This window comes from Neophocaena asiaeorientalis, unplaced genomic scaffold, assembly GCF_003031525.2.
Source record: "Neophocaena asiaeorientalis asiaeorientalis breed wild unplaced genomic scaffold, Neophocaena_asiaeorientalis_V1.1 scaffold39, whole genome shotgun sequence".
NCBI lineage: Eukaryota > Metazoa > Chordata > Mammalia > Artiodactyla > Phocoenidae > Neophocaena > Neophocaena asiaeorientalis.
In genome coordinates this window covers 5,544,176-5,565,312 of record NW_020175670.1, presented here as the reverse complement: position 1 = coordinate 5,565,312, position 21,137 = coordinate 5,544,176, and the positions used below count along the sequence as shown (strand labels likewise).

The 21,137-nt window shown below is 38.0% G+C and overlaps 2 protein-coding genes across 18 annotated transcripts in view; one reads left to right on the top strand and one right to left on the bottom strand.

Moving 5' to 3' along the window:
• The window catches only part of NSUN7 (NOP2/Sun RNA methyltransferase family member 7), a 62,088-nt gene extending 49,178 nt beyond the window's left edge, over positions 1-12,910 (top strand). The window contains exons 11-12 of the mRNA XM_024731722.1: positions 11,288-11,411; positions 12,019-12,910. Coding sequence (XP_024587490.1) covers positions 11,288-11,411; positions 12,019-12,663 — 769 coding nt within the window. The 3' untranslated portion in view covers positions 12,664-12,910. The remainder of the gene's footprint in view (positions 1-11,287; positions 11,412-12,018) is intronic.
• A 2,542-nt stretch (positions 12,911-15,452) lies between these two features.
• Positions 15,453-21,137, bottom strand: part of APBB2 (amyloid beta precursor protein binding family B member 2) — a 369,238-nt gene continuing 363,553 nt past the window's right edge. For all 17 annotated transcript variants that reach the window (XM_024731651.1, XM_024731661.1, XM_024731662.1 and 14 more), the window contains one exon: positions 15,453-19,274. In XM_024731651.1, coding sequence (XP_024587419.1) covers positions 19,107-19,274 — 168 coding nt within the window. In that variant the 3' untranslated portion in view covers positions 15,453-19,106. The remainder of the gene's footprint in view (positions 19,275-21,137) is intronic.

The following is a 21,137-nucleotide window of genomic DNA, read 5'->3' as shown; positions in this document are numbered from 1 at the left end:
TCTTGAGCCCTAATAGTACATCCACTGAAGCAAGCTCACTCCTCTGAGGCTTTTAATCCTATCTTCCACTGCCTGCCATGACAGTCTGGCATTTCTCCTCACTAAATGTGAGCCATTGTGTATTAGCTTTCTATTTATGCTTAAGAAATTACCACAAATGTAGCAGTTGAAGACAGTACCTGTTAATTAACTCAGAGTTCTGTAGGTCAGTTGTCTGGATGGCATGGATGGATTCTCTGCTCAGGATGTCAGCCTGATGAATTCTTTGCTGGAGACTCTGGGGGAAAATTTGCTTCCATCCTCACTCTTGTGGTAGTGGGACTGAGGTCCTTGTTTCTTTGCTGGATGTCAATCCAGGATTGCTCTCTGCTTCTAGAGACCACATTCATTCCTTGCCACTTGCCATTCCTCCATCTTCAAGCCAACAATAGTGCATTATACTCTGCTCGTGCTTTGAATCTCTGATTTCTTCTGTCTCTAACCTGTAGACCTGGATGGCTCCTGTGATTAGGTCAGGTCCACTGAGATAATACCCATAGCTTAAGGTTAACTAATTTGAGCCTTAATTACATCTGCAAAATTCCTTTTTCCATGTGTATTATTTGCCTGAGCTGCCACAATAAATTATCCTAAACTTGTTGACTTGTAACAACAGAAATTGATTCTCTCGCAGTTCTGGAGACCAGAAGTCCAAAATCAAGTAGTTGACAGGGGTGATTCCCTCTAGGGCCTCTGAGAGGGAATCTATTCTGTGACTCTCTTCCAGCTTCTGGTGTTTGTTAACAATCCTTGGTGCTCCTTGGCTTGTAGCTTCATCACTCCAATCTCTGCCTCCCTCATATGGTCTTCTTCCCCTGTGTGTCTCTGTATATCCTCTCTTCTTGTAGGGACACCAATATTGGACCTAGGGTTTATCCTACTCCAGTATTAGCTCCTTTGCTAAGACCCTATTTCCAAATAAGGTCACATTCTGGAGTTTTGGGTGGACATGAATTTGGTGGGGGGGACACTACTGAACCCACAATAGTCCACTCTCTGGCCCCCTAAAATTGATGTCTGTTTCATACACAAAATACATTTATCTCACTCCAACATTCTCAAGTCTTCACCCATTCCAAGATCAATTCTAAATCCAAAATCTCATTTAAGTATCACCAACTCAAAAATTCCCAAATGTCATCATCTAAGTCAGGTATGAGTTGGGCTCTGGGTATTAACTTATTTTATTATTCAAAGAAATAGACTGTAAGTTGGGGTTTGAAGATCATTTTGTTATGCAGGGCCAATTTCTGTATGGTAACTTTACCAGTGTTGATTATGGATTGTTATTACTATTAGAAAAGATAACATGTATGTAGCTAAAATATATCATGGTCTATTAAATATTTGTTGAATACCTACTATATACCAGGCACTTTTCTAGGTGCTAGATATATCTAAGTGACAAAAATCCAAACCTTACATTGGTAAGAAATAATTATTTTCAGTGAGTATTCTTTATTTAATATATAAGTGAATTATTTTTTTTGATGCTTTCTATTTGTGTAGAGAACATAGACGAATAGGCTTCAGAAATTCAGTTTGTTGGTTACAGGGATGGTAAGAGGAGTGACTAGCTGTGTAGAACCTACACAGCTATTATATTTCGGCTTATTTCAGCACAAACATTTTATTAAGCACCACTATTGGCCAGACTCTTTGGCATGTCATTTGAGGTCATGTGTGTCTGCCCACATCCTAAGTGACCTCTACATCCTCTTACTCACTCTCTGCCTCAGCCACATGGAAATACTTGCTGTTCCCTGAACACACATCTTCGTGACACTTGTGCTTTTGTTCATGTTCTTCTTTCTGTGTAGAATCCTGTCTTTGCCTTATTGGAAACCTACTTATTCTTCAAGACATAGCACCAATGCTCCTTCCTCTGTGAAGTTTTCATATTTGCTATCTCCCATGGCCACAATTAATTGTACCTTATTCTGTACTCCTACATAATTTTGTCTCTACTTGGCTCAGCATTCGTATGTGGTCTTCTTTATATTATTGTATACCAATTAGTTTCTCCAACTAAACTGTAAACTATTTAAGAGAGCTAATATTTTATTTATGTGTTTTTCACATAGTAGGCAAATGAGTGAATAAATATAAATTTGAAATGGTTTTAAACTTCAGAATATAACATACAAAATTATTAATAAGAGTTCCTGATATTTTAACTTTTGTGGAAATTTTATTCTTTTGATTACATGTTTTATTTATAAAAGCATGGGACTATAACAATTATTGTTTATGAATGAACCATTTACTATTGAATGAAAAATTAAATATTAAATATAAAAACTAAAATTTTAGTTTAAACATATTAGTGATTAGAGATTTTTGTATTTCTGACACAAAGTCTTTTCTTTGGTATATACTTTCTTGAACACCACATAAGTCATCTATTAATCTCAAAAGTGATTGAGAAGAATAATGTAGTGATAGGCCATATTTTTATATTGTAATTGTGCAAAAAGTAACCAAAAGAAGGAAGTCGTACTTTTTGTATTCTGACATGTGGAGGTAAAGGATTTTTTTGGATTGTACGTTTGTGATTACTATACATATTTACCTGTTTTGATAATGGAAGCCTTTTTATTAACATATTAGTGACTTGGGGAAGAGTTTTTAATTTGTTGAAAGGTTCTTGGCATAGTTGTTTAAAGATGGGAAACTTGGGAAGTATAATAAACTATGAGCTAACGTGAAATACTAGAGCTTTTATTTTATAATAGTATTGTACTGCTTTGACTTTCTGTTCTTTTTTTTATTGACGTATGGTTGACTTTACAATGTTGTGTTAATTTCTGCTGTACAGCAAACTGATTCAGTTATACATATATATACATTCTTTTTAAAAAATATTCTTTTCTATTATGGTTTATCACAGGATATTGAATATAGTTCCCTGTGCTATACAGTAGGACCTTGTTGTTTATCCATTCTATATATAATAGCTTACATCTGCTAACCCCAGCTTCCCACTCCATCCCTCCCCCACCCCCCTTCCCTCTTGGCAACCACAAGTCTGTTCTCTATGTCTATGAGTTTGTTTCTGTTTCATAAATAGGTTCAATTGTGTCATATTTTAGATTCCACATATAAGTGATATCATATGGTATTTGTCTTTCTCTTTCTGACTTCACTTAGCATGATAATCTCTAGCCGCAAATGGCATTATTTTGTTCTTTTTTTTTGGCTGCGTTGGGTCTTCGTTGCTGCGTGCAGGCTTTCTCTAGTTGTGGTGAGTGGGGGCTACTCTTCGTTGTGGTGCGCGGGCTTCTCACTGCAGTGGCTTCTCTTGTTGTGGAGCACGGGCTCTAGGCGCGCGGGCTTCAGTAGTTGTGGCACACGGGCTCAGTAGTTGTGGCTTGAGGGCTCTAGAGCACAGGCTCAGTAGTTGTGGCACACGGGCTTAGTTGCTCCGTGGCATCTGGGATCTTCCCGGATCAGGGCTCGGAACTGTACCCCCTGCACTGACAGGCAGATTCTTAACCACTGCACCACCAGGAAAGTCCTATTTCATTCTTTTTTATGGCTGAGTAGTATTCCATTGCATATATATGTACCACATCTTCTTTATCCATTCATCTGTCAGTGGACATTTATGTTGTTTCCATGTCTTGGCTGTTGTGAATAGTGCTGCTCTGAACATAGGGTGCGTGTATCTTTTTGAATTATAGTTTTGTCTGGATATATGCCCAGGATTGGGATTGCTGGATCATATGGTAATTCTGTTTTTAGGTTTTTTTTTTTTTTGACTGCACCACACGGCTTGTGGGATCTTAGTTCCCTGACAAGGGATCGAACCCGGGCCCTCAGCAGTGAAAGTGTGGAGTCGTAACCACTGGACCGCCGGGGAATTCCCTTCTATTTTTCCTTTTTTAAGGAACCTCCATACTGTTTTCCACAGTGGCTGCACCAACTTACATTCCCACTAATAGTGTAGGAGGGTTCTCTTTTCTTCACACTCTCTCCAGCATTTGTTATTTGTAGATTTTTTTAATGATGGCCGTTCTGACCGGTGTGAGGTGGTACCTCAAGTAGTTTTGATTTGCATTTCTCTAATAATTAGAAATGTTGAGCATCTTTTCCTGTGCCTACTGGCCATTTGTATGTCTTCTTTGGAGAAATGTCTATTAAGATCTGCCAGTTTTTCGATTGGGTTGTTGTTGAGTTGTATGAGCTGTTTGTATATTTTGGAAATTAAGTCCTTATTGGCTGCATTGTTTGCAAATATTTTCTCCCATTCAGTAGGTTGTCTTTTCATTTTCTTAACGGCTTCCCTTTCTGTGCAAAAGCTTGTAAGTTTGATTAGGTCCCATTTGTTTATTTATTTTTTTATTTCTATTGCCTTGGGAGTCTGACCTAAGAAAACATTGGTACGATTTATGTCAGAGAATGCTTTTCCGATGTTCTCTTCTAGGAGTTTTATGGTGTCATGTCTTATGTTTGTCTTTAGGCCATTTTGAGTTAATTTTTGTGTATGGTGCGAGGGTGTGTTCTAACTCTATTGATTTACGTGTGGCTGTCCAACACCACTTGCTGAAGAGACTGTCCTTTTCCCATTTTATATTCTTGCCTCCTTTGTCGAAGATTATTTACCTATAGGTGTGTGGGTTTATTTCTGGGCTCTGTATTCTGTTCCATTGACCATATATCTGTTTTTGTGCCAGTACCACACTGTTTTGATTACTGTAGCTTAGTAGTATTGTCTGAAGTCTGGGACAGTTATGCCTCCTGCTTTGTTCTTCTTTTAAAATTTTATTTATTTATTTATCTATCTATCTATCTGTGGCTTTGTTGGGTCTTTGTTGCTGTGCACGGGCTTTCTCTAGTTGTGGCGAGTGGGAGCTACTCTTCGTTGTGGTGCACGGGCTTCTCACTGCGGTGGCTTCTCTTGTTGTAGAGCACAGGCTCTAGGCACGCGGGCTTCAGTAGTTGTGGCACATGGGTTCAGTAGTTGTGGCTTGTGGGCTCTAGAGCGCAGGCTCAGTAGTTGTGGCACATGGGCTTAGTTGCTGCACGGCATCTGGGAGCTTCCCAGACCAGGGATCGAACTCATGTCCCCCGCATTGGCAGGCAGATTCTTAACCACTGTACCACCAGGGAAGTCCCCTCCTGCTTTGTTCTTTTTCCTCAGGATTGCTTTGGCAATTCTGGGTCTTTTATGGTTCCATATAAATTTTAGAATTATTTGTTTTAGTTCTGTGTAAAATGTCATGGGTAATTTGATAGGGATCGCATTAATTCTGTAGACTGCTTTGGGTAGTATGGCCATTTTAACAATATTAATTCTTCCAATCCAAGAGCATGGGATATCTTTCTGTTTCTTTGAATCATCTTTAATTTTCTTTATTAATGTTTTATAATTCTCAGCATATAAGTCTTTCACCTCCTTGGTCAAGTTTATTCCTATTTTATTGTTTTTGGTGTGATTTTAAAAGGTATTGTTTTTTTACATTCCCTTTCTGATATTTCATTGTTAGTGTAAAGAAATGCAACCAATTTCTGTATATTAATCTTGTATCCTGCTACCTTGCTGAATTCATTTATCAGTTCTAGTAGTTTGTGTGGAGTCTTTAGGGTTTTCTATATATAGTATCATGTTATCTGCATATAATAACAATTTTACTTCTTCCCTTCCAATTTGGATACTTTTCATTTCTTTTTCTTGTCTGATTGCTGGGCCTAGGACTTCCAATACTATGTTGTGTAGAAGTGGTGAGAGTGGCATCCTTGTCTTGTTCCAGATTTTAGCAGGAAGCCTTTCAGTTTTTCACCATTGAGTATTCTGTTGGCTGTGGGTTTGTCATAATTTTGCTATTATGTTGAGATACGTTCCCTCTATACCCACTTTGGTAAGAGTTTTTATCATGAATTGATGTTAATTTCGTCAAATGCTTTTTCTGTGTCTATTGAGATGATCATGTGGTTTCTGTCTTTTATTTTGTTGGTGTGGTGTATCTTATTGATTGAATTGCATTTGTTGAACCATCCTTATGAACTTGGGATGAATCCCACTTGGTCGTGGTGTATGATCTTTTTTATGTATATTGGACTCGGGTTGCTAGTATTTTGTTGAGAATTTTTGCATCTATATTCATCAAAGATTTTGGCCTCTAATTTTCTTTTTTGGTGGTATCTTTGTCTGGTTTTGGTATCAGGGTGATGGTGGCTTCATAGAATGTCTTTGAGAGTGTTCCCTCCTCTTGAATCATTTGGAAGAGTTTGAGAAGTATAGGTAAAAGTTCTTCTTTGTATGTTTGGTAGAATTTGCCTGTGAAGCCATCTGGTCCTGGACTTTTGTTTGTAGAGGTTTTTAAAATTACAGGTTCTATTTCACTTCTAGAGGTCAGTCTGTTCAAATTATGTTTCTTCTTGATTCAGTTTTAGTGGGCTCTATGTTTCTAAAAACTTGTCCATGTCTTCTAGGTTGTTGAATTTGTTGGCATATAATTTTCACAGTATTCTCTGTTTTTTTTCTTTTCTTTTTTTTTGTATTTCTGTGGTATCAGTTGAGATTTCTCCTTTTTCATTTCTTTTTTTAAAAATAAATTTATTTATTTTTGGCTGTGTTGGGTCTTCGTTGCTGCGTGCGGGCCTTCTCTAGTTGCAGCGAGCGGGGGCCACTCTTTGTTGTGGTGCACGGGTTTCTCATTGTGGTGGCTTCTCTTGTTGAGGAGCATGGGCTCTAGGCACATGGACTTTAGTAGTTGTGGCTCGCAGGCTGTAGTGCGCAGGCTCAGTAGTTGTGGCACACGGGCTTAGTTGCTCCGTGGCAAGTGGGATCTTCCCAGACCAGGGATCGAACTCATGCCCCCTGCATTGGCAGGTGGATTCTTAACCACTACACCACCAGGAAAGTCCCTCCTTTTTCATTTCTTATTTTGTTTATTTGGGTTCTCTCTCTTTTCTTCTTGGTGAGCCTGTTCAGAGGTTTGTCAATTTTGTTTACCCTTTCAGCAAACCAGCTCTTGGTTTTATTTTTTTTTCTGTAGTTTTGTAATCTCTATTTTATTTATTTCCTCTCTGATCTTTATTATTTCCTTCCTTCTGCTGACTTTATGTTTTGTTTGTTCTTTTTGTAATTCTTTTAGGTGGTAGGTTAGGTTGTTTATTTGAGGTTTTTGTTGTTTCTTGAGGAAGGCCTGTATCACTATGAACTTCTAAGAACTGTTTTTGCTGCATCCTATAGATTTTGTTTGGTTGTGTTTTCTTTGTCATTTGTCTCAAGGTATTTTTTAATTTCCTCTTTGATTTTGTCATTGACCCACTGGTTTTTTAATAGCATGTTGTTTAGTCTCCATGTAGTCGTTTTTTTCTCATTTCTTTTTCTGTGGTTGATTTCTAGTTTCATGCCATTGTGGTCAGAAAAGATGTTTGAGATGATTTCTATACTCTTCAATTTGTTGAGGCTTGTTTTGTGCCCTAGTATATGGTCAGCCCTAGAGAATGTTCCATGTGCACTTGAAAAGAATGTGTATTCTGGTTTTTTTTAGTTGTCATGTCCTGAAAATATCAGTTAAGTCTAACTTCAATTTTATCATTTAGGATCTGTGCTGCCGTATTGATTTTCTGTCTAGAAGATATTTCCATTGATATGAGTGGGATGTTAAAGTCTCCTACTATTATTGTATTCCTGTCAGTTTCTCCCTTTATGTCTGTTAGTATTTGTTTTATATATTTGGGTGCTTCTGTATTAGGTGCATATATGTTAATGAGTGTAAAATTCTCTTCTTGTATTGATCCTTTTATCATTATATAGTAATATATCTTTATCTTTCTTTATGGGCTTTATTTTGAAGTCTGTTTTGTCTGATATGAGTATTGTGACCCCCACTTGTCATTTTTGTTTGCATGAAATATCTTTTTCCATCCCCTCACTTTCAATCTATGTGTGTCTCCTGCCCTAAAGTGGGTCTCTTGTAGGCAGCATATTGTAGGCTTTTGTTTTTTAATCCAATCCACCACTCTGTGTCTTTTGATTGGAGCATTTAGTCCATTGACATTTAAGGTAATTATCGATAGATACATATTTATTGCCATTTTAAACCTTGTTTACCAGTTGATTCTGTGTTTCTTTGTTCCTTTCTTCTTCCTTTTGTTTTGCTTTTTGTGGTTTGATGATTTCCTTTTATTTTATGCTTGTGTTCTTTTTGGTTTTTGTGAATCTATTGTGTGTTTTTGATTTGTGGTTATTCTGTTTTTCAAGTATGTTAACCCCTTCCTATATCTACTTGCTTTAGACTGATAGTCATATAGGCTCAAACACATTCTGAAAAAAAAAAAGAATCTACATTTTCTTACTTTCCTTCCCCACATTTTATGATTTCGATGTCCTCTTTTACATCTTCATGTTTATCCTTTTGCTGTTCATTGTCATCATTTTCACAAAAATGTTTTGATTTTTTAAAAATCTGTGTACTGACTTAAGTGATTTAAATAAGCCACTGATGCCATAAATGGCACCGATGCCATTTAGCAGGAAGCACTGAAAGCATTCCTGTTAAAATCTGGAACAAGGATGCCCACTCTCACCACTTCTACTCAACATAGTATTGGAAGTTCTAGTCCTTTCCAATTGTGCTTTTCTCTTTTCTATACATTCTTGCTTCTCTTCTATTTAGAGAAGACCTTTCAATACTTATTTTAGGATAGGTTTAGTATTGCTGTATTCTTTTAGTTTTTGCTTATCTGAGAAATTCTTTGTCTCTCATTCTGTTCTAAATGATAATCTTGCTGGGTATAGTATTCTAGGTTGCATATTTTTCCCTTTTAGGAATTTGAATATATCTTGCCACTCCCTTCTGTACCGTAACATTTCTGTAGAGAAATCAGCTGATAGCCTTATGGGGGTTCCCTTGTAACTAACACTTTGTTTTTCTCTTGCTGCCTTCAGAATCCTCTCTTTAACTTTCGCCATTTGAATTACAATATGTCTTGGTGTAGGTCTGTTTGGGTTCATCTTGTTTGGAACTCTCCTTCCTGTATCTGGATTTATGTTTCCTTCTTTAGGTTTGAGAATTTTTCAGCCATAATTTCTTCAAATTCATTTTCGATCCCCTTTTCTCTGTCTTCTCCTCTGGAATCCCTATTATGGGTAGATTGGCAAGCTTTATATTATCCCATACATGTCTTATATTGCTTCCTTTTTTTTTTTTAATTTGCCTTTCTTTTTTTTTCTTTTTCATTTTCTTTTTTTTTTTTTTGCAGTACGCGGGCCTCTCACTGTTGTGGCCTCTCCCCTTGAGGAGCACAGGCTCCGGACGCGCAGACTCAGCGGCCATGGCTCACGGGCCCAGCCGCTCCACGGCATGTGGGATCTTCCCAGACCGGGGCACGAGCCCGTGTCCCCTGCATCGGCAGGCGGACTCTCAACCACTGCGCCACCAGGGAAGCCCTTAATTTGCCTTTCTATCTGCTGTTCTGATTGGGTGATTTTCATCGTTCTATCTTCCAGATGACTTACTTGTTCTTCTGCATTATTCATTCTGCTGTTCATTGCCTTTAGCTCAGCTTTCATCTCAGCAAATGAGTTTTTAGTTTTTCTTGGCCCCTCTTTATAGTTTCTAGCTCCTTTTTACAGTATTCTGCATTTCTGTTGATAAACTTTCTTAGTTCCTTCAGTATTTTCATTATCTCCTTTTTGAACTCAGTGTCTGTTAGACTGAAGAGGTCTATTTCATTGTTCTTTCAGGGAAATTCTCTTGGTCTTTTAACTGGGAGTGGTCCCTCTGCTTCTTTGTTTTACTTATATTTCCCTTACTCTGTGAGTTTAGGAGAAACACTTATCTACTGTGGTCTTGGAGGGCTGTTTATATGTAGGAGCAGCCCTGTGTAGCTTGTGTGGTTTTAATATTTTTGGTGTAAGCGTTGTTTTTAGTATGGATGCCTGCTGTCTCTTTCCTCAGTGTGTGCTGGCTGTTATCCCATTGATAGGGGGTGTGCAGAAGCAGTGGCTGGCGTTCTCTCCCAGAGCCCGCAAAGGTGGCAGCTGGCACCCGCTCCCAGAGCTCTCGGTGTGGTGGTGGCGCACTCGTGCCCCTGGAGCCTGCGATGGCATTGGTGGCTCATGCCCACCCCCGAGCCCACAGCAGTGGTTGGTGCCTGCTCCTGGAGCTCGTGCAGGCAGTGTCCTGTCACCTTAGAGTGCATGTGCAGGGAAGGAGGCTGCTATGGCAGGTCCCGCCCCTCCCCTCGCGTGCCCTCAACAGTGGCACCTTGCCTCTATGGTGAGCCTGGGCTTCCTCTGTGTACACCCTTGGTTTCAGTCATACCAAAATCCAGCCCCTTCAGGCTGTTTCCCCACAGCCAACCCCAGTCTTCACCCCAGGTCTGACCTCCGAAGCCCAAGCTTCAGCTCACAGCCCCCGCCCACACTCGTGGATGCACGTCTCAGGCTGGGGAGTGCAACGCTGTGATACTGACCGTCTGTGCAGGTCTCTTTCCATTCTGCCTGCTGCACACCAGTTCTGTGCTCTCTTCTGAGGCTCCAAAGCTCCCCCTCCGTCCCAGCTGATCTCCCCACTGGTGAGGGGACTTCACAGGGTGCCGGAACCTTTCCTCTTTCACAGTTCCCTCCCAGGGGCGCAGGGTCCTGTCCTGATTCCTTTCTCCCTTTTTTTTTTCTTTTGTCCTACCTGATTATGTGGAGATTTTATTGCCCTCTCAGAAGTCTGAGGTCTTCTGCCAGGGTTCAGTAGGTGTTCTGAGAATCGTTCCACATGAAGATGTATTTAAAAAAAAAATACATTTATTTATTTATTTATGGCTGTGTTGGGTCTTTGTTTCTGTGCAAGGGCTTTCTCTAGTTGTGGCGAGTGGGGGCCACTCTTCATCATGGTGCACGGGCCTCTCACTGTCGTGGCCTCTCGTCAGAGCACAGGCTCCAGATGCACAGGCTCAGTAGTTGTGGCTCACGGGCCCAGTTGCTCTGCAGCATGTGGGATCCTCCCAAACCAGGGCTCGAACCTGTGTCCCCTGCATTGGCAGGCAGATTCTCAACCACTGCGCCACCAGGGAAGCCCTGTAGATATATCTTTGATGTATTTGTGGGAGGAGGTTAGCTCCACATCCTACTACTACACCATCTTGATCCCTCCCCTTGACATTTTATTCTTATTTGGAATTTTTGTTTAAATAATGGGTAAAACATAATAAAAGAAAATTGGTTGCAATTTACTGTCTCCCTCCATTGGCAAATAAGACATTCTAACTGTTAATTGTTTGCTGTTACCTATTGCAGGCTTAGTCCCCCTGTCCTTCCACTGTGCTCCTTAAAGGAAATACATTTGTCCACTGACAAATTTTTCAGAATGGAACCATCTGAAATTACCAATGGTTGTTTTCTTTCGGTTCTAACAAGGGAGGTAAGGATTAAAAAATCCCAGTCCATTTCATACTTAAGAATTAAGAAACAACAAAGTCTCATAATAGGAATATAGGAACTTTATGAACATTTCATAATGGTATGCTTATTTCATAAATAGCTAAAGGGCAGGAAAAACAATTATTATTGTATGGCGGAAATCCCTATTTTTATCTTTATTGTCCTCCTGAGTGTTTTTCCCTTGCCTGTTCTCCACCCCCACTTCTCCAAGCACTTTGTCAATATCCAGTTCATTTTAGCTCACAGATGAGAGATAAGCTCTGGACATATATACACTAATATGTATAAAATAGATAACTAATAAGAACCTGCTGTATAACAAAATAAATAAATAAAATTAAATTTAAAAATTCAAAAAAAGAAAGAAATAAGCTCTGTAATTCTTTTTCTTTTTTTCTATCAGGTTCACAAATGGGGAGATTTAAGTACAAAGAAAGTAATTTCCTGAGGCTTATAGGATATATTAGAGACTAAGGTCTAAAAACTATTTCTTTTAGTATAACAAAGATATTCTTTTATCTTTACTGAAACACTGATAAATATTTGTAATATGCACAGTAACAGTTAACTCCCACATTTAATTATAGCGGGACCCATCTGAGACAGTGTCTGTGAAAGATGTTTTGGCCCGTGCTGCAGCAAAGGGTCTACTGGATGGGATTGAGTTGGGTAAACCTTCAAAACGTGAGAAGAAGAAGAAAAAGTCAAAAATGTCATTGCCAAAATCTTCCACTTCTGATAGTAGCCGCGTCCAGATGACAACTGCTGAGTTCCTGAGTCAAGAAACTAACGCAAGTGCTCATCAGTCAGGGACACTAACAACAAAAACATCTCTTCCACAGAAGAATACAAATCAAGTGGGTTCTTCCTCACAGGTCAGAAAATCCAATAAGCCCACCACCAATCCTTTAGTGCCTACATTTATGAAGAACACACCTCCCTCCAGACCATATGAACGGACGACAACGACAAACTTCGTAAGACCTCGCCCAGAAGACAGAATGATTGCACTGAAACCCATAGAGATTGTTTTGCCTCCAGTAATGTTGCCATTTTCTAGTCCCCAAGGGATCAGATCTCAGATACCAACTCAACATTTTTACTGTCATTGGGTTGGGCCCAAGACTGTCATGCCTGGCTATCTTCCCACACCATCAATACCAAGAAGAGGGAAAAAACCTAAAGAAAACTTACCTTCCTCTCTACCCAGGCATCCTCGACCATGGCTTTGACTGTCTTGTGTTTTTTACAGGGGTCAAGAGTAGTAGGGTTTTTTTCCAAAGTCTGATATTTCTCTGAAGGTTAGACATCCCTACACAAAATACTCATCCTTTTGGTCACTTAGTATCTTCTAAATGTGATTATTACCTTCAAGTGAATTAAGACAAGTGAGAGTAATGTAGGTGAGTTAAGCAAAGCAGAATTCAGAGAGTTCAGTAGCTGGGTGCTGATCTGTTTTAGAACGTTCAGTTGTAGACTCAGTATCGGTTGTTAGAACTTGTCTCACTCTTGTTAATTTTCTGTCTGGACTTAGGACACTGTTTTTAAAGCTGCAGCAATTTTTCCTGAAGGGAAACACTGTGTGCCTTAGAACAGACTTCTTTTCAAAGTTAACTTGTGAGGCAGTTTATTTAGAAAGCATAGGTTTGGAAAAGATGCTCTTGCATGGACTAGAGATTGCCTTTCAGTATCGAGTCAGCTGTAGTTTAACATTTTCAGTCACTATAGAGGTTGATTTTTTTTCCCTTAAACATTAAAATAGGAGATGTTATGAGCTTTTGTAATGTGATTGAGGTTGAGTATGAATAGGAAGAACAGGAAGGTCCAAAGTTCTAGGTGTGAGGAGTAGTTCAGCTGTCCATTCAGAGTGCAAACTGTTTCTCACTGGAAGAACCTCTAGGATCCTGAGCAGACTGAACATAAGCGCTCCCTTTTAACTATTTATGCCAAATACTGTTGTAAAAGAAGTGACTGTAAGCAAATTTCCATCTAAATAGTAATTCTGAGGAAGAGGCCAAACTGCTGAATACAAGCGACACCCCAATTGTTGAAGAAATCTATACAAGTTTATGATTCAAAGATCAGGTGAGATGGTCATTTCAAGTGGCACACAGTAATCAAACTTTGGTAAGTCATTTCTGATGCTCAATTAAAATATATTGTGGCACTATTTTAATTATATTAAAAGTCAGTTCATCTTGACTGTATTATCAGTTGCCTTCCAAGAACTGGTTATGATTATCATTTCTGGGTCTACTGATTTTTTTTTCATCATGGCAACAGAAAGTGACATTAAATCAAATATGTTACAACTGTAAATCCTGCTGTTTAAAAACATGTTCATAGACACAAAGAGTTTGAATTTAAAGTTGTGTTTTCAGAATCCAGTTGTGTTGAATAGTGTTAAATAAATTCCTAAATTTCAATTCAGGTGGCATGATTTTAGTAGACTATTATCCTCTTCAAGATGAATATTTAGGTCTATTTCAGCTCTAATATTGTATAATTTTCTCACTTGAAGTGAGGGTAGAAAAGGGTGAATTTCATTTTAGCAGTAATAAATTTTTTTACCTGAAGATTTACACTTACTAGTAAAATGTCAGTGAAGAAAGGAAACATGACTTTTTATACTTGAACCAGACTTATTATTTTTAAATCCCAAAAGAATTCTGTTAATTATGACTCTTAAAAAATACAGAAATGTTTTAAATGCTCAGCTTATTTTACTACTTTCAAAAATCAAAAACTATATAATATTTGCTCTGAAAGCTATAGTATGGTTTCCTCCTATTCCCACTCTCTGGCTTAGAGCCTTCCGAGCCTCTGGGAGGCCAGTGCAGGTGAACTGAACTTGTTCAGTAAAGAGCTGGTATTTTATCCCAGGGATCTTTTATCCCTTTCCTTACATCTTTCCTCTGCCCCAGGCTGAAGAGTATTCCATTGTCCAAAAGTAGCAGGTCTGAGATTTTTATTTTCTGCTAATAGTTATTATAAGACGAAAACTCACACTGTTATGAAATAGTTCAGGATATTTTCCTGATCTCTATAGCAGCATGTGGTTCATGTCACATCACAACTTTAGCCCCTTATCTTTAGTATCTCATAACATGAATCCTGTCATAAATTAATTATTTTTCTAAGTATATGGAGATTCTGAATTAAACCATTCATTCATTAAGCCTGCAGTTTTCTTCTTTGGAATCTTCTAAGAAGGATGTGATCAATTATTTAAATATTTTGGTAGACTAAAAAGGTAAATACTTTGGATTAAAAATAATATGGGAGAATTCTAGTAAAGGAGAATATTGATTACATTGACATTTTTCTTTTTTCAGCTTCTTAGAGAAAAGTGCTGCAAAAATCTAAAGTAATGAAATTACTGGTTTTTAGATACTCCAATAGCAAATTCAGATTTTTAATGTGTAATTATTTACCACTATGTAATACCTGAAACCAAATGAAATTTTGCTCTTTGAGAGTAACTGCCTTTGATTGAGGAAAAAGGTAAACTACTGGGGGAAATGCAAGATGAACAAAAAATGGGTATACACTTTAAATTCTATTTATCTTCTTCCATATGTCTAACAGTTAAACTAAGCCAGGTTCAACTGCTGTTTTTCTAGTCACCTTTCATTTTGGATTTAGTGCCTGTACAACTCTATCTTTCATTCTTTGATATCAGGCTCTTCAAGGAAAGATGGACTTTTTTAACACTAGAAAGAGTGCTTACACAAGCATCAAGTTGGTGACTGAACAGGCCTCTATGTCCAAAATGCCAGCTGTCCTTCCTGAGTACCAAGGTAAGGACCATGCAATGAATTATTCAAAATTTAAAGTTACTTTCTAGTTCTTATCAGGTGGAAATATACAATAACTAATCAAAGCAGAATCTTACATTACTAAAATGACTTTTAATTTGAGATAAGAATAATTTGAAAATAGAATGACTGGCGTGGAGACACTAAACTTTTATTTCTATTCCTGGATATGTATGACTGATGTCAGATAAATGAGCCAAACATTTTACGCAGCTAAGTTTATTCTCACAACATATTACATTTAAATGTGTAAAAGTGGTCAACAGCAAAAGGGGCAGAAAGCAAAACCAAATGTTCTTTTGGGATAAACAAGCTGCTTTGGATGGCAGGGAGTGCTCTCACTGATAAAGTGTGAGCAGTATCTTTTCCCTGAAGCTGAAATAAACTTCATTTTACTGGCTGTATAACACACGTTAGCTGTGTATTGGGTTAAGTGAGCCTGGCAAACTAGAGAGCTAATGCTTTTACTAGTTAAGCTGTGCTAATATCAGTTAGGGAGATGTTTCTCACATTGTTTATGAAATCTTGAGTTTGTGTTGCAATGCTTATGAAATGAGTGTGTGTCATATAAGGAGAGGAGGAAAGATTTAGGGCTTCTAGTAAATGACCTTGTGTAGAATTTTACAAATGTTCGTCATAAAATCATAAAGTGGAATTTTTTAAAAAGTAGCAGTGCCAACAGTTTATCACCAAGAGCTTATTTTAATGGAAATGGGTCTAATGTTGCTTCATGCAGTAAGACAGACAAACAAAAACAATGGTCCTAGTTAGCTATGGGTGATCATATACCCAGGTGTAAACAAAGGGCAGGAGGACATGTGTCTGTCTCTTAGATGAGCTCACATGTGTTGTGAAGGATATAAAAACGAAGCACCAAGCAGTGCTTTAAGTTTGCAAAGTAAAGTTTTTAGCCATAGGCATGTTGGCTATTCCCCTTGATGCGGCCAAGGAGCACATATGTGAGTTGGCAAGTATGCGTCTATCTAGCTGCTTTTAAAAAATAAAAGGAACTTTTAAGTATTTTGCCTTTTCTTATACATATTCCAATAAAAATGTGACTACAAATCATTACAAAACCACCTTTTAGGCAATGTATAGTTCACTGAGATTACTTAGACCTGGATACACTGAGAGATAATATCCAGTAAAGATAATACATTAACACAATAATGCAGTATATTTCAGTAAAAATAGAATAAATAAAATAAAAATATTTTAAGCTGTATTTAACAGGTTAATTAAAAAAATGATAAGACATACAAGGCATAGTGAACATGGCTGCCTGTTTACCAAATCACAGATACAAAGAATGCATAGATAACTGAAGTGTCACTACAATATCAGGTAAAACGCTAGCATCCTTTCACAGAAAATACACACATACTTTCATACATACTTTTTGGCCATGGCAGAAAGTGTCTGAACATACGGCTTAACATAATTTTATAAAATTAATTGCATTTAGTATGCAAAGCTCTTTTTAAAACAAAGTATCTGCAGTAAAGTTTTCAGTATGTAAAGGCTATCATTCATCTTAATGCATCCTATAATTGCATATATAAATCAGTTTGCTACTTAAAGCTAGCTCAGTATTCTTGATCCTGAAAACATATGTATGCCTTAAAAAAAAATGAATGGGTTCTGGTAGAGATGTCCAATATAAAAGTGGATCACTTTTTTAAGAATTTTGAAGTTTATCACACTAAAATGTTTGTTTCACTGTGGAGGTCAAGATGAAAGATCATCAAGATTGAATTTTGAACAGCTCTTCGAAGGGCACAGTAAGGATTTTCTTAATGCAGTAATTTCTTAGGATGTCACTGGTAACTTTAGTAGAATAGTGTACAGGCTGGTGAGAAGTATAATCCACTTCTAGAGTGGCATCTCTAGGGTGCTAGCAAACAATTCCAGAATTCTGAGAGGGAACAGAGGCAGGAGGCCACCTACTCATTCCATCATGTTCTCTGGTGGCTAAGTATCATGAGTTAGGAATATTTCTACCACATGTAACATTAGCTCTGGACTGCATGTAGAATCCTGTCCTCTACAACACATTTGAGGCACACTGCAGGAAAACTGAGAGCAGGTAATGGTTTTAAATCACGGCATGAGTAATTTGGACCTACTTCCCTACTTATACAGGGAATCCTAAGATTGCCTGACAATAACTGGATATGCCCAGAGTAATTTTGGAAAGACTCCTCCTGACTGGTGTGGAAGCAGCATAACTTAATAACTGGGAGTTGAGAAGCATGGGTCCTAGTTCTGGCTTTCTCACTAACTTTCGTGAGATCTTAGGCTAGGTGACTGAGCCTCTTTAATTCATATTTTTTATTTCTCAAATGTGTTTAGTACCTTCTCCATAAGGCTCAAATGTGACGATAAGAATGTGGAAACCACTTTGACAAGTACATAGCAGTAGATAAACATAAAGCATTACTTTTACAACGATGTCGTAAAATGATAATTTTATCACTGAAAAGTAAACAAAACTAATGTCTAGATTGAGCTTCTTAGCAACTTCTTTAAAACATTATCAACAAGTGTCTAAATCTGTTTACAGCTAAGTCTCTCATCTATAGATAGAGAAGCAGGAAAGTGCTGTTTTTTGGGAAGCCTGTTAAATAGTCCTTTGTTCCTATGTATATTTTGCTCTGATATGAAATTTTTAAATCTTGAAAGTAAATGGAAAAAATATAAATTTAAAAATATATCTAGAGTCCAACAAATTTTAATATTAAATACATAAATTCAGAAAGGTTCAATTTAATGAAGTTTGTTGCCATGGACAATACATGATGGACAGACAGCTTTCTGGGCAAAAAGCATTAAGGTAAGATTGAGCTAGATGCAGAATCCTAGCAGAACATTTACCTAGGAGGTGGAAAACAACGTGGTGGTGGAGATCTAAAATATAAATGACATTTCCTCAACTCCAGGTTGCATATTGGCTAATTATCAAACTAAGGATGAAAGGCTTATGAGGAATATTTCATTTTAATGTTTATGTAGAGAATGGCCATAGTGAACTATAATTCTCTAGCTGCATTGTACAGTATAAGGCAGAAGTTTGAAATATTTCCCACCCAAAATGCATTATAATTTTGTTAATCTCTTTCTTTTTCTTAATAATCAGTTTGAAAACCATCTGAACAGAAAGGCTATTTTTGTTCTGTTTTAATTTCTGAAATTTAGTTTTTCAATTTTGAAGCTTCACTTTTTTCCCCAACATCCCCCAAACAGCTGTAGACATGAAATGGTGTCCATGTGTCAAAGAGCTCGTCAAGGAAAGTTGCCAGTTGGTTTCTATACTGATGCCAACAGCCAATTTTGTCAACCAAAGGTTCGATTTTATGAAGAACTAAAACGAAAACTAGTCATCCTGTTTTTACAGCAATTCAGTGGTATCCGGTATGCAGTGTTTACTCCAATGTTGAAAACAGGGCAAAGTGCTGTAGGAATTAAAAGTTGCTTGTGACAGATCCAGTCAAGAAGACAGTGAAACTAACCCAGGTGTCATTCACTCCAAGGACTCAGCTGCTTCACTGGGAGGGGTGTGGCCACATTCTTCCCTGTGTGTGTGAAGTTACATAATGTTCACGATATTTACAGTAAGAAAGGGAGCTTCCACTGCTCATGATGTAACTTACTGACAGCAAAAAATATTAGTCATGCTTTTCATATCACACGACGGTGGCAAGACGAGAGAACATGCTTGTCTAACACTGTTTGGTTAAGTTATTAATCTCTGAAGACAAAGCATCAGCAACTGAATGGAAGGCCAGAGATCAGCTCCTCTTCTTTAGTGTAGCTATTCCATCCTCAGTAAACGTTACAGGATCCTTTCACATATGCAGCTACGGCGCTTCTGTGACAGGGCGTTTCTGTTTCAAAGTGTCAATGAGGGATAAGACCCCTCGTTTTACATTGGTTGTGACTCTCCTGGTCACAGAGTCTGCTGGCGGAGGAGGTGGTCGAACTTTCTGTGAAGGCGGCCTGGCTACCAGGCACTTCTGGTATCGTAACTGAAATTAGAAAGTTGTATGGTCGTTAATAATGTATCATCCCTTTAATTCATAAATATATTTAACTCCCAAAGGTTAACGACCTAGCTCCTAAACATGAATCCAAGAGTTTATTATTATTTTTCCTTAATGTGGAGTGTTTTAAATTCTTTTGAAGTTCTTTATATTGTTAGGCTGCGATGAATATACCTCATAGTCAAGGAGCTAACGAAGAGAAAAAGGATTGGGAGGGAGATTATTAACTTTTTCCTCAGACAGGTAACGAAGTAGGTGTTTATGGCTAACCGAGTGAGGGTCAGCATTGGTAGAAAGGGCAGGGTTTGAATCTGGCTCTACCACTTGTGAACCGTATGGCCCCAGGCAAGTTATTAAATCTCTCTGAGCCTCAGTTTCTTCGTTTGTAAAATGGCTGAAGAATGGCGACCTTAAAAGACAGTGTTATGATTAAGGAATACCTGCAGAATGCCTCAAACAGGCCTAGCAACACAGAAGGCATTCAGAAATGTTTGTTCCCATCCTGCTTTCATTTAAAAAAATTTATTAAGATTTCAGGATTTTATATACAAGTCTAAATCTTAATAGATTTAATTTTTAAAAATCCATTAGCACTGGCACCAGGGACAGTTTCCATCCTTCAGAAACAAAGTTGCAATCCACCTGCTTTTGTATCAATGCAAAGATAAATAATTCTTCAAAATTAGATTAAAAGGTTAAAATGTATCAAATGCTTTTTTTCTAATCCAAGCACTTAAAAAATCCAAGCACTTTAAACTGATTTTCAAAAACCTACTTAAATATTAATAGGTTCCTCAGAACAACTGTGAAACAGGCTGATGTTTCCCTGTGAAAAGCATGAACTGTCGTACAGCAAGACTCTTATCACAATGTGCTGTCACAGCCCACAGGCCAAAAAATTAGCCCCTTTCAACCCAATCATATGAAAAACGATTTATCACGTCTCCTGTGTGTAAAGTATGTTTCTAGGTCTGCATCACAATCAAAACTACGCACTTCCAAACACAGTTTTATAATGGGCAGGTACCGCAGCATGGTATACTGGACTCGGAGTTTCTGATGTTAGTTACGTTATATCCAGTGCAAATCAGAATTGTGCCTGATGAATTTCATTAAGCGGACCCCTCGCCATCTCCCTCTGAATTTCATCAAAATAGTTTCAGCTGGGCCTATACCACTCAGCTGCAAAATATGCCTAAAAATTCAGTAGATTCAGAATGTGTTAATGCCAGAGATATTTCAGATTGTATAAATTGATGCATAAATATTTCAGATGGAGAATCATGCAGATTTGAATCAAGAGGAAGGCCACCCAGTTAGAAATGCTGGATACAGAGTGTAAAGAAAGGTTTGATTTTACCGGTATGTCTTATGGTAGATTGGCTGAGTCACTTAAGCTGGTGGCCCTAATACAATTAAAATAGTAAACAAATGAGTAGAAATTGTTTCTAGAGGAGAGAAAATGAGCCTGGGAATCAGAACAAACTGTAACCAGTGATAAAGCTAATTATTTAATTGCCATCAGCATTTAAAATGTATAATTAAGGCTGAAAGCCATTCATTTTATGACTAAAACCATCTGTTAACGATCCTTTACAATTTCACAAAATACCTCAACAGTCACCATCGATTTTTGCTTGGCTGGACTCTCCCATTTTCTGTTTTCTTCACACAGTCCCTTCATCCCATCTCAAATCCCTACACCTGGTCAGGAGGTTCATCTTGACTGCTTCACCGCGCTGCTCCCCTCCACCCAGCCCCGGTCCTTTATATGCAGGTGGACTTGAGTTAGAATCCTGGCCCTGCAGCACCTGAGGGGAAACTGCACTCTAACACAGGACTGTGGCG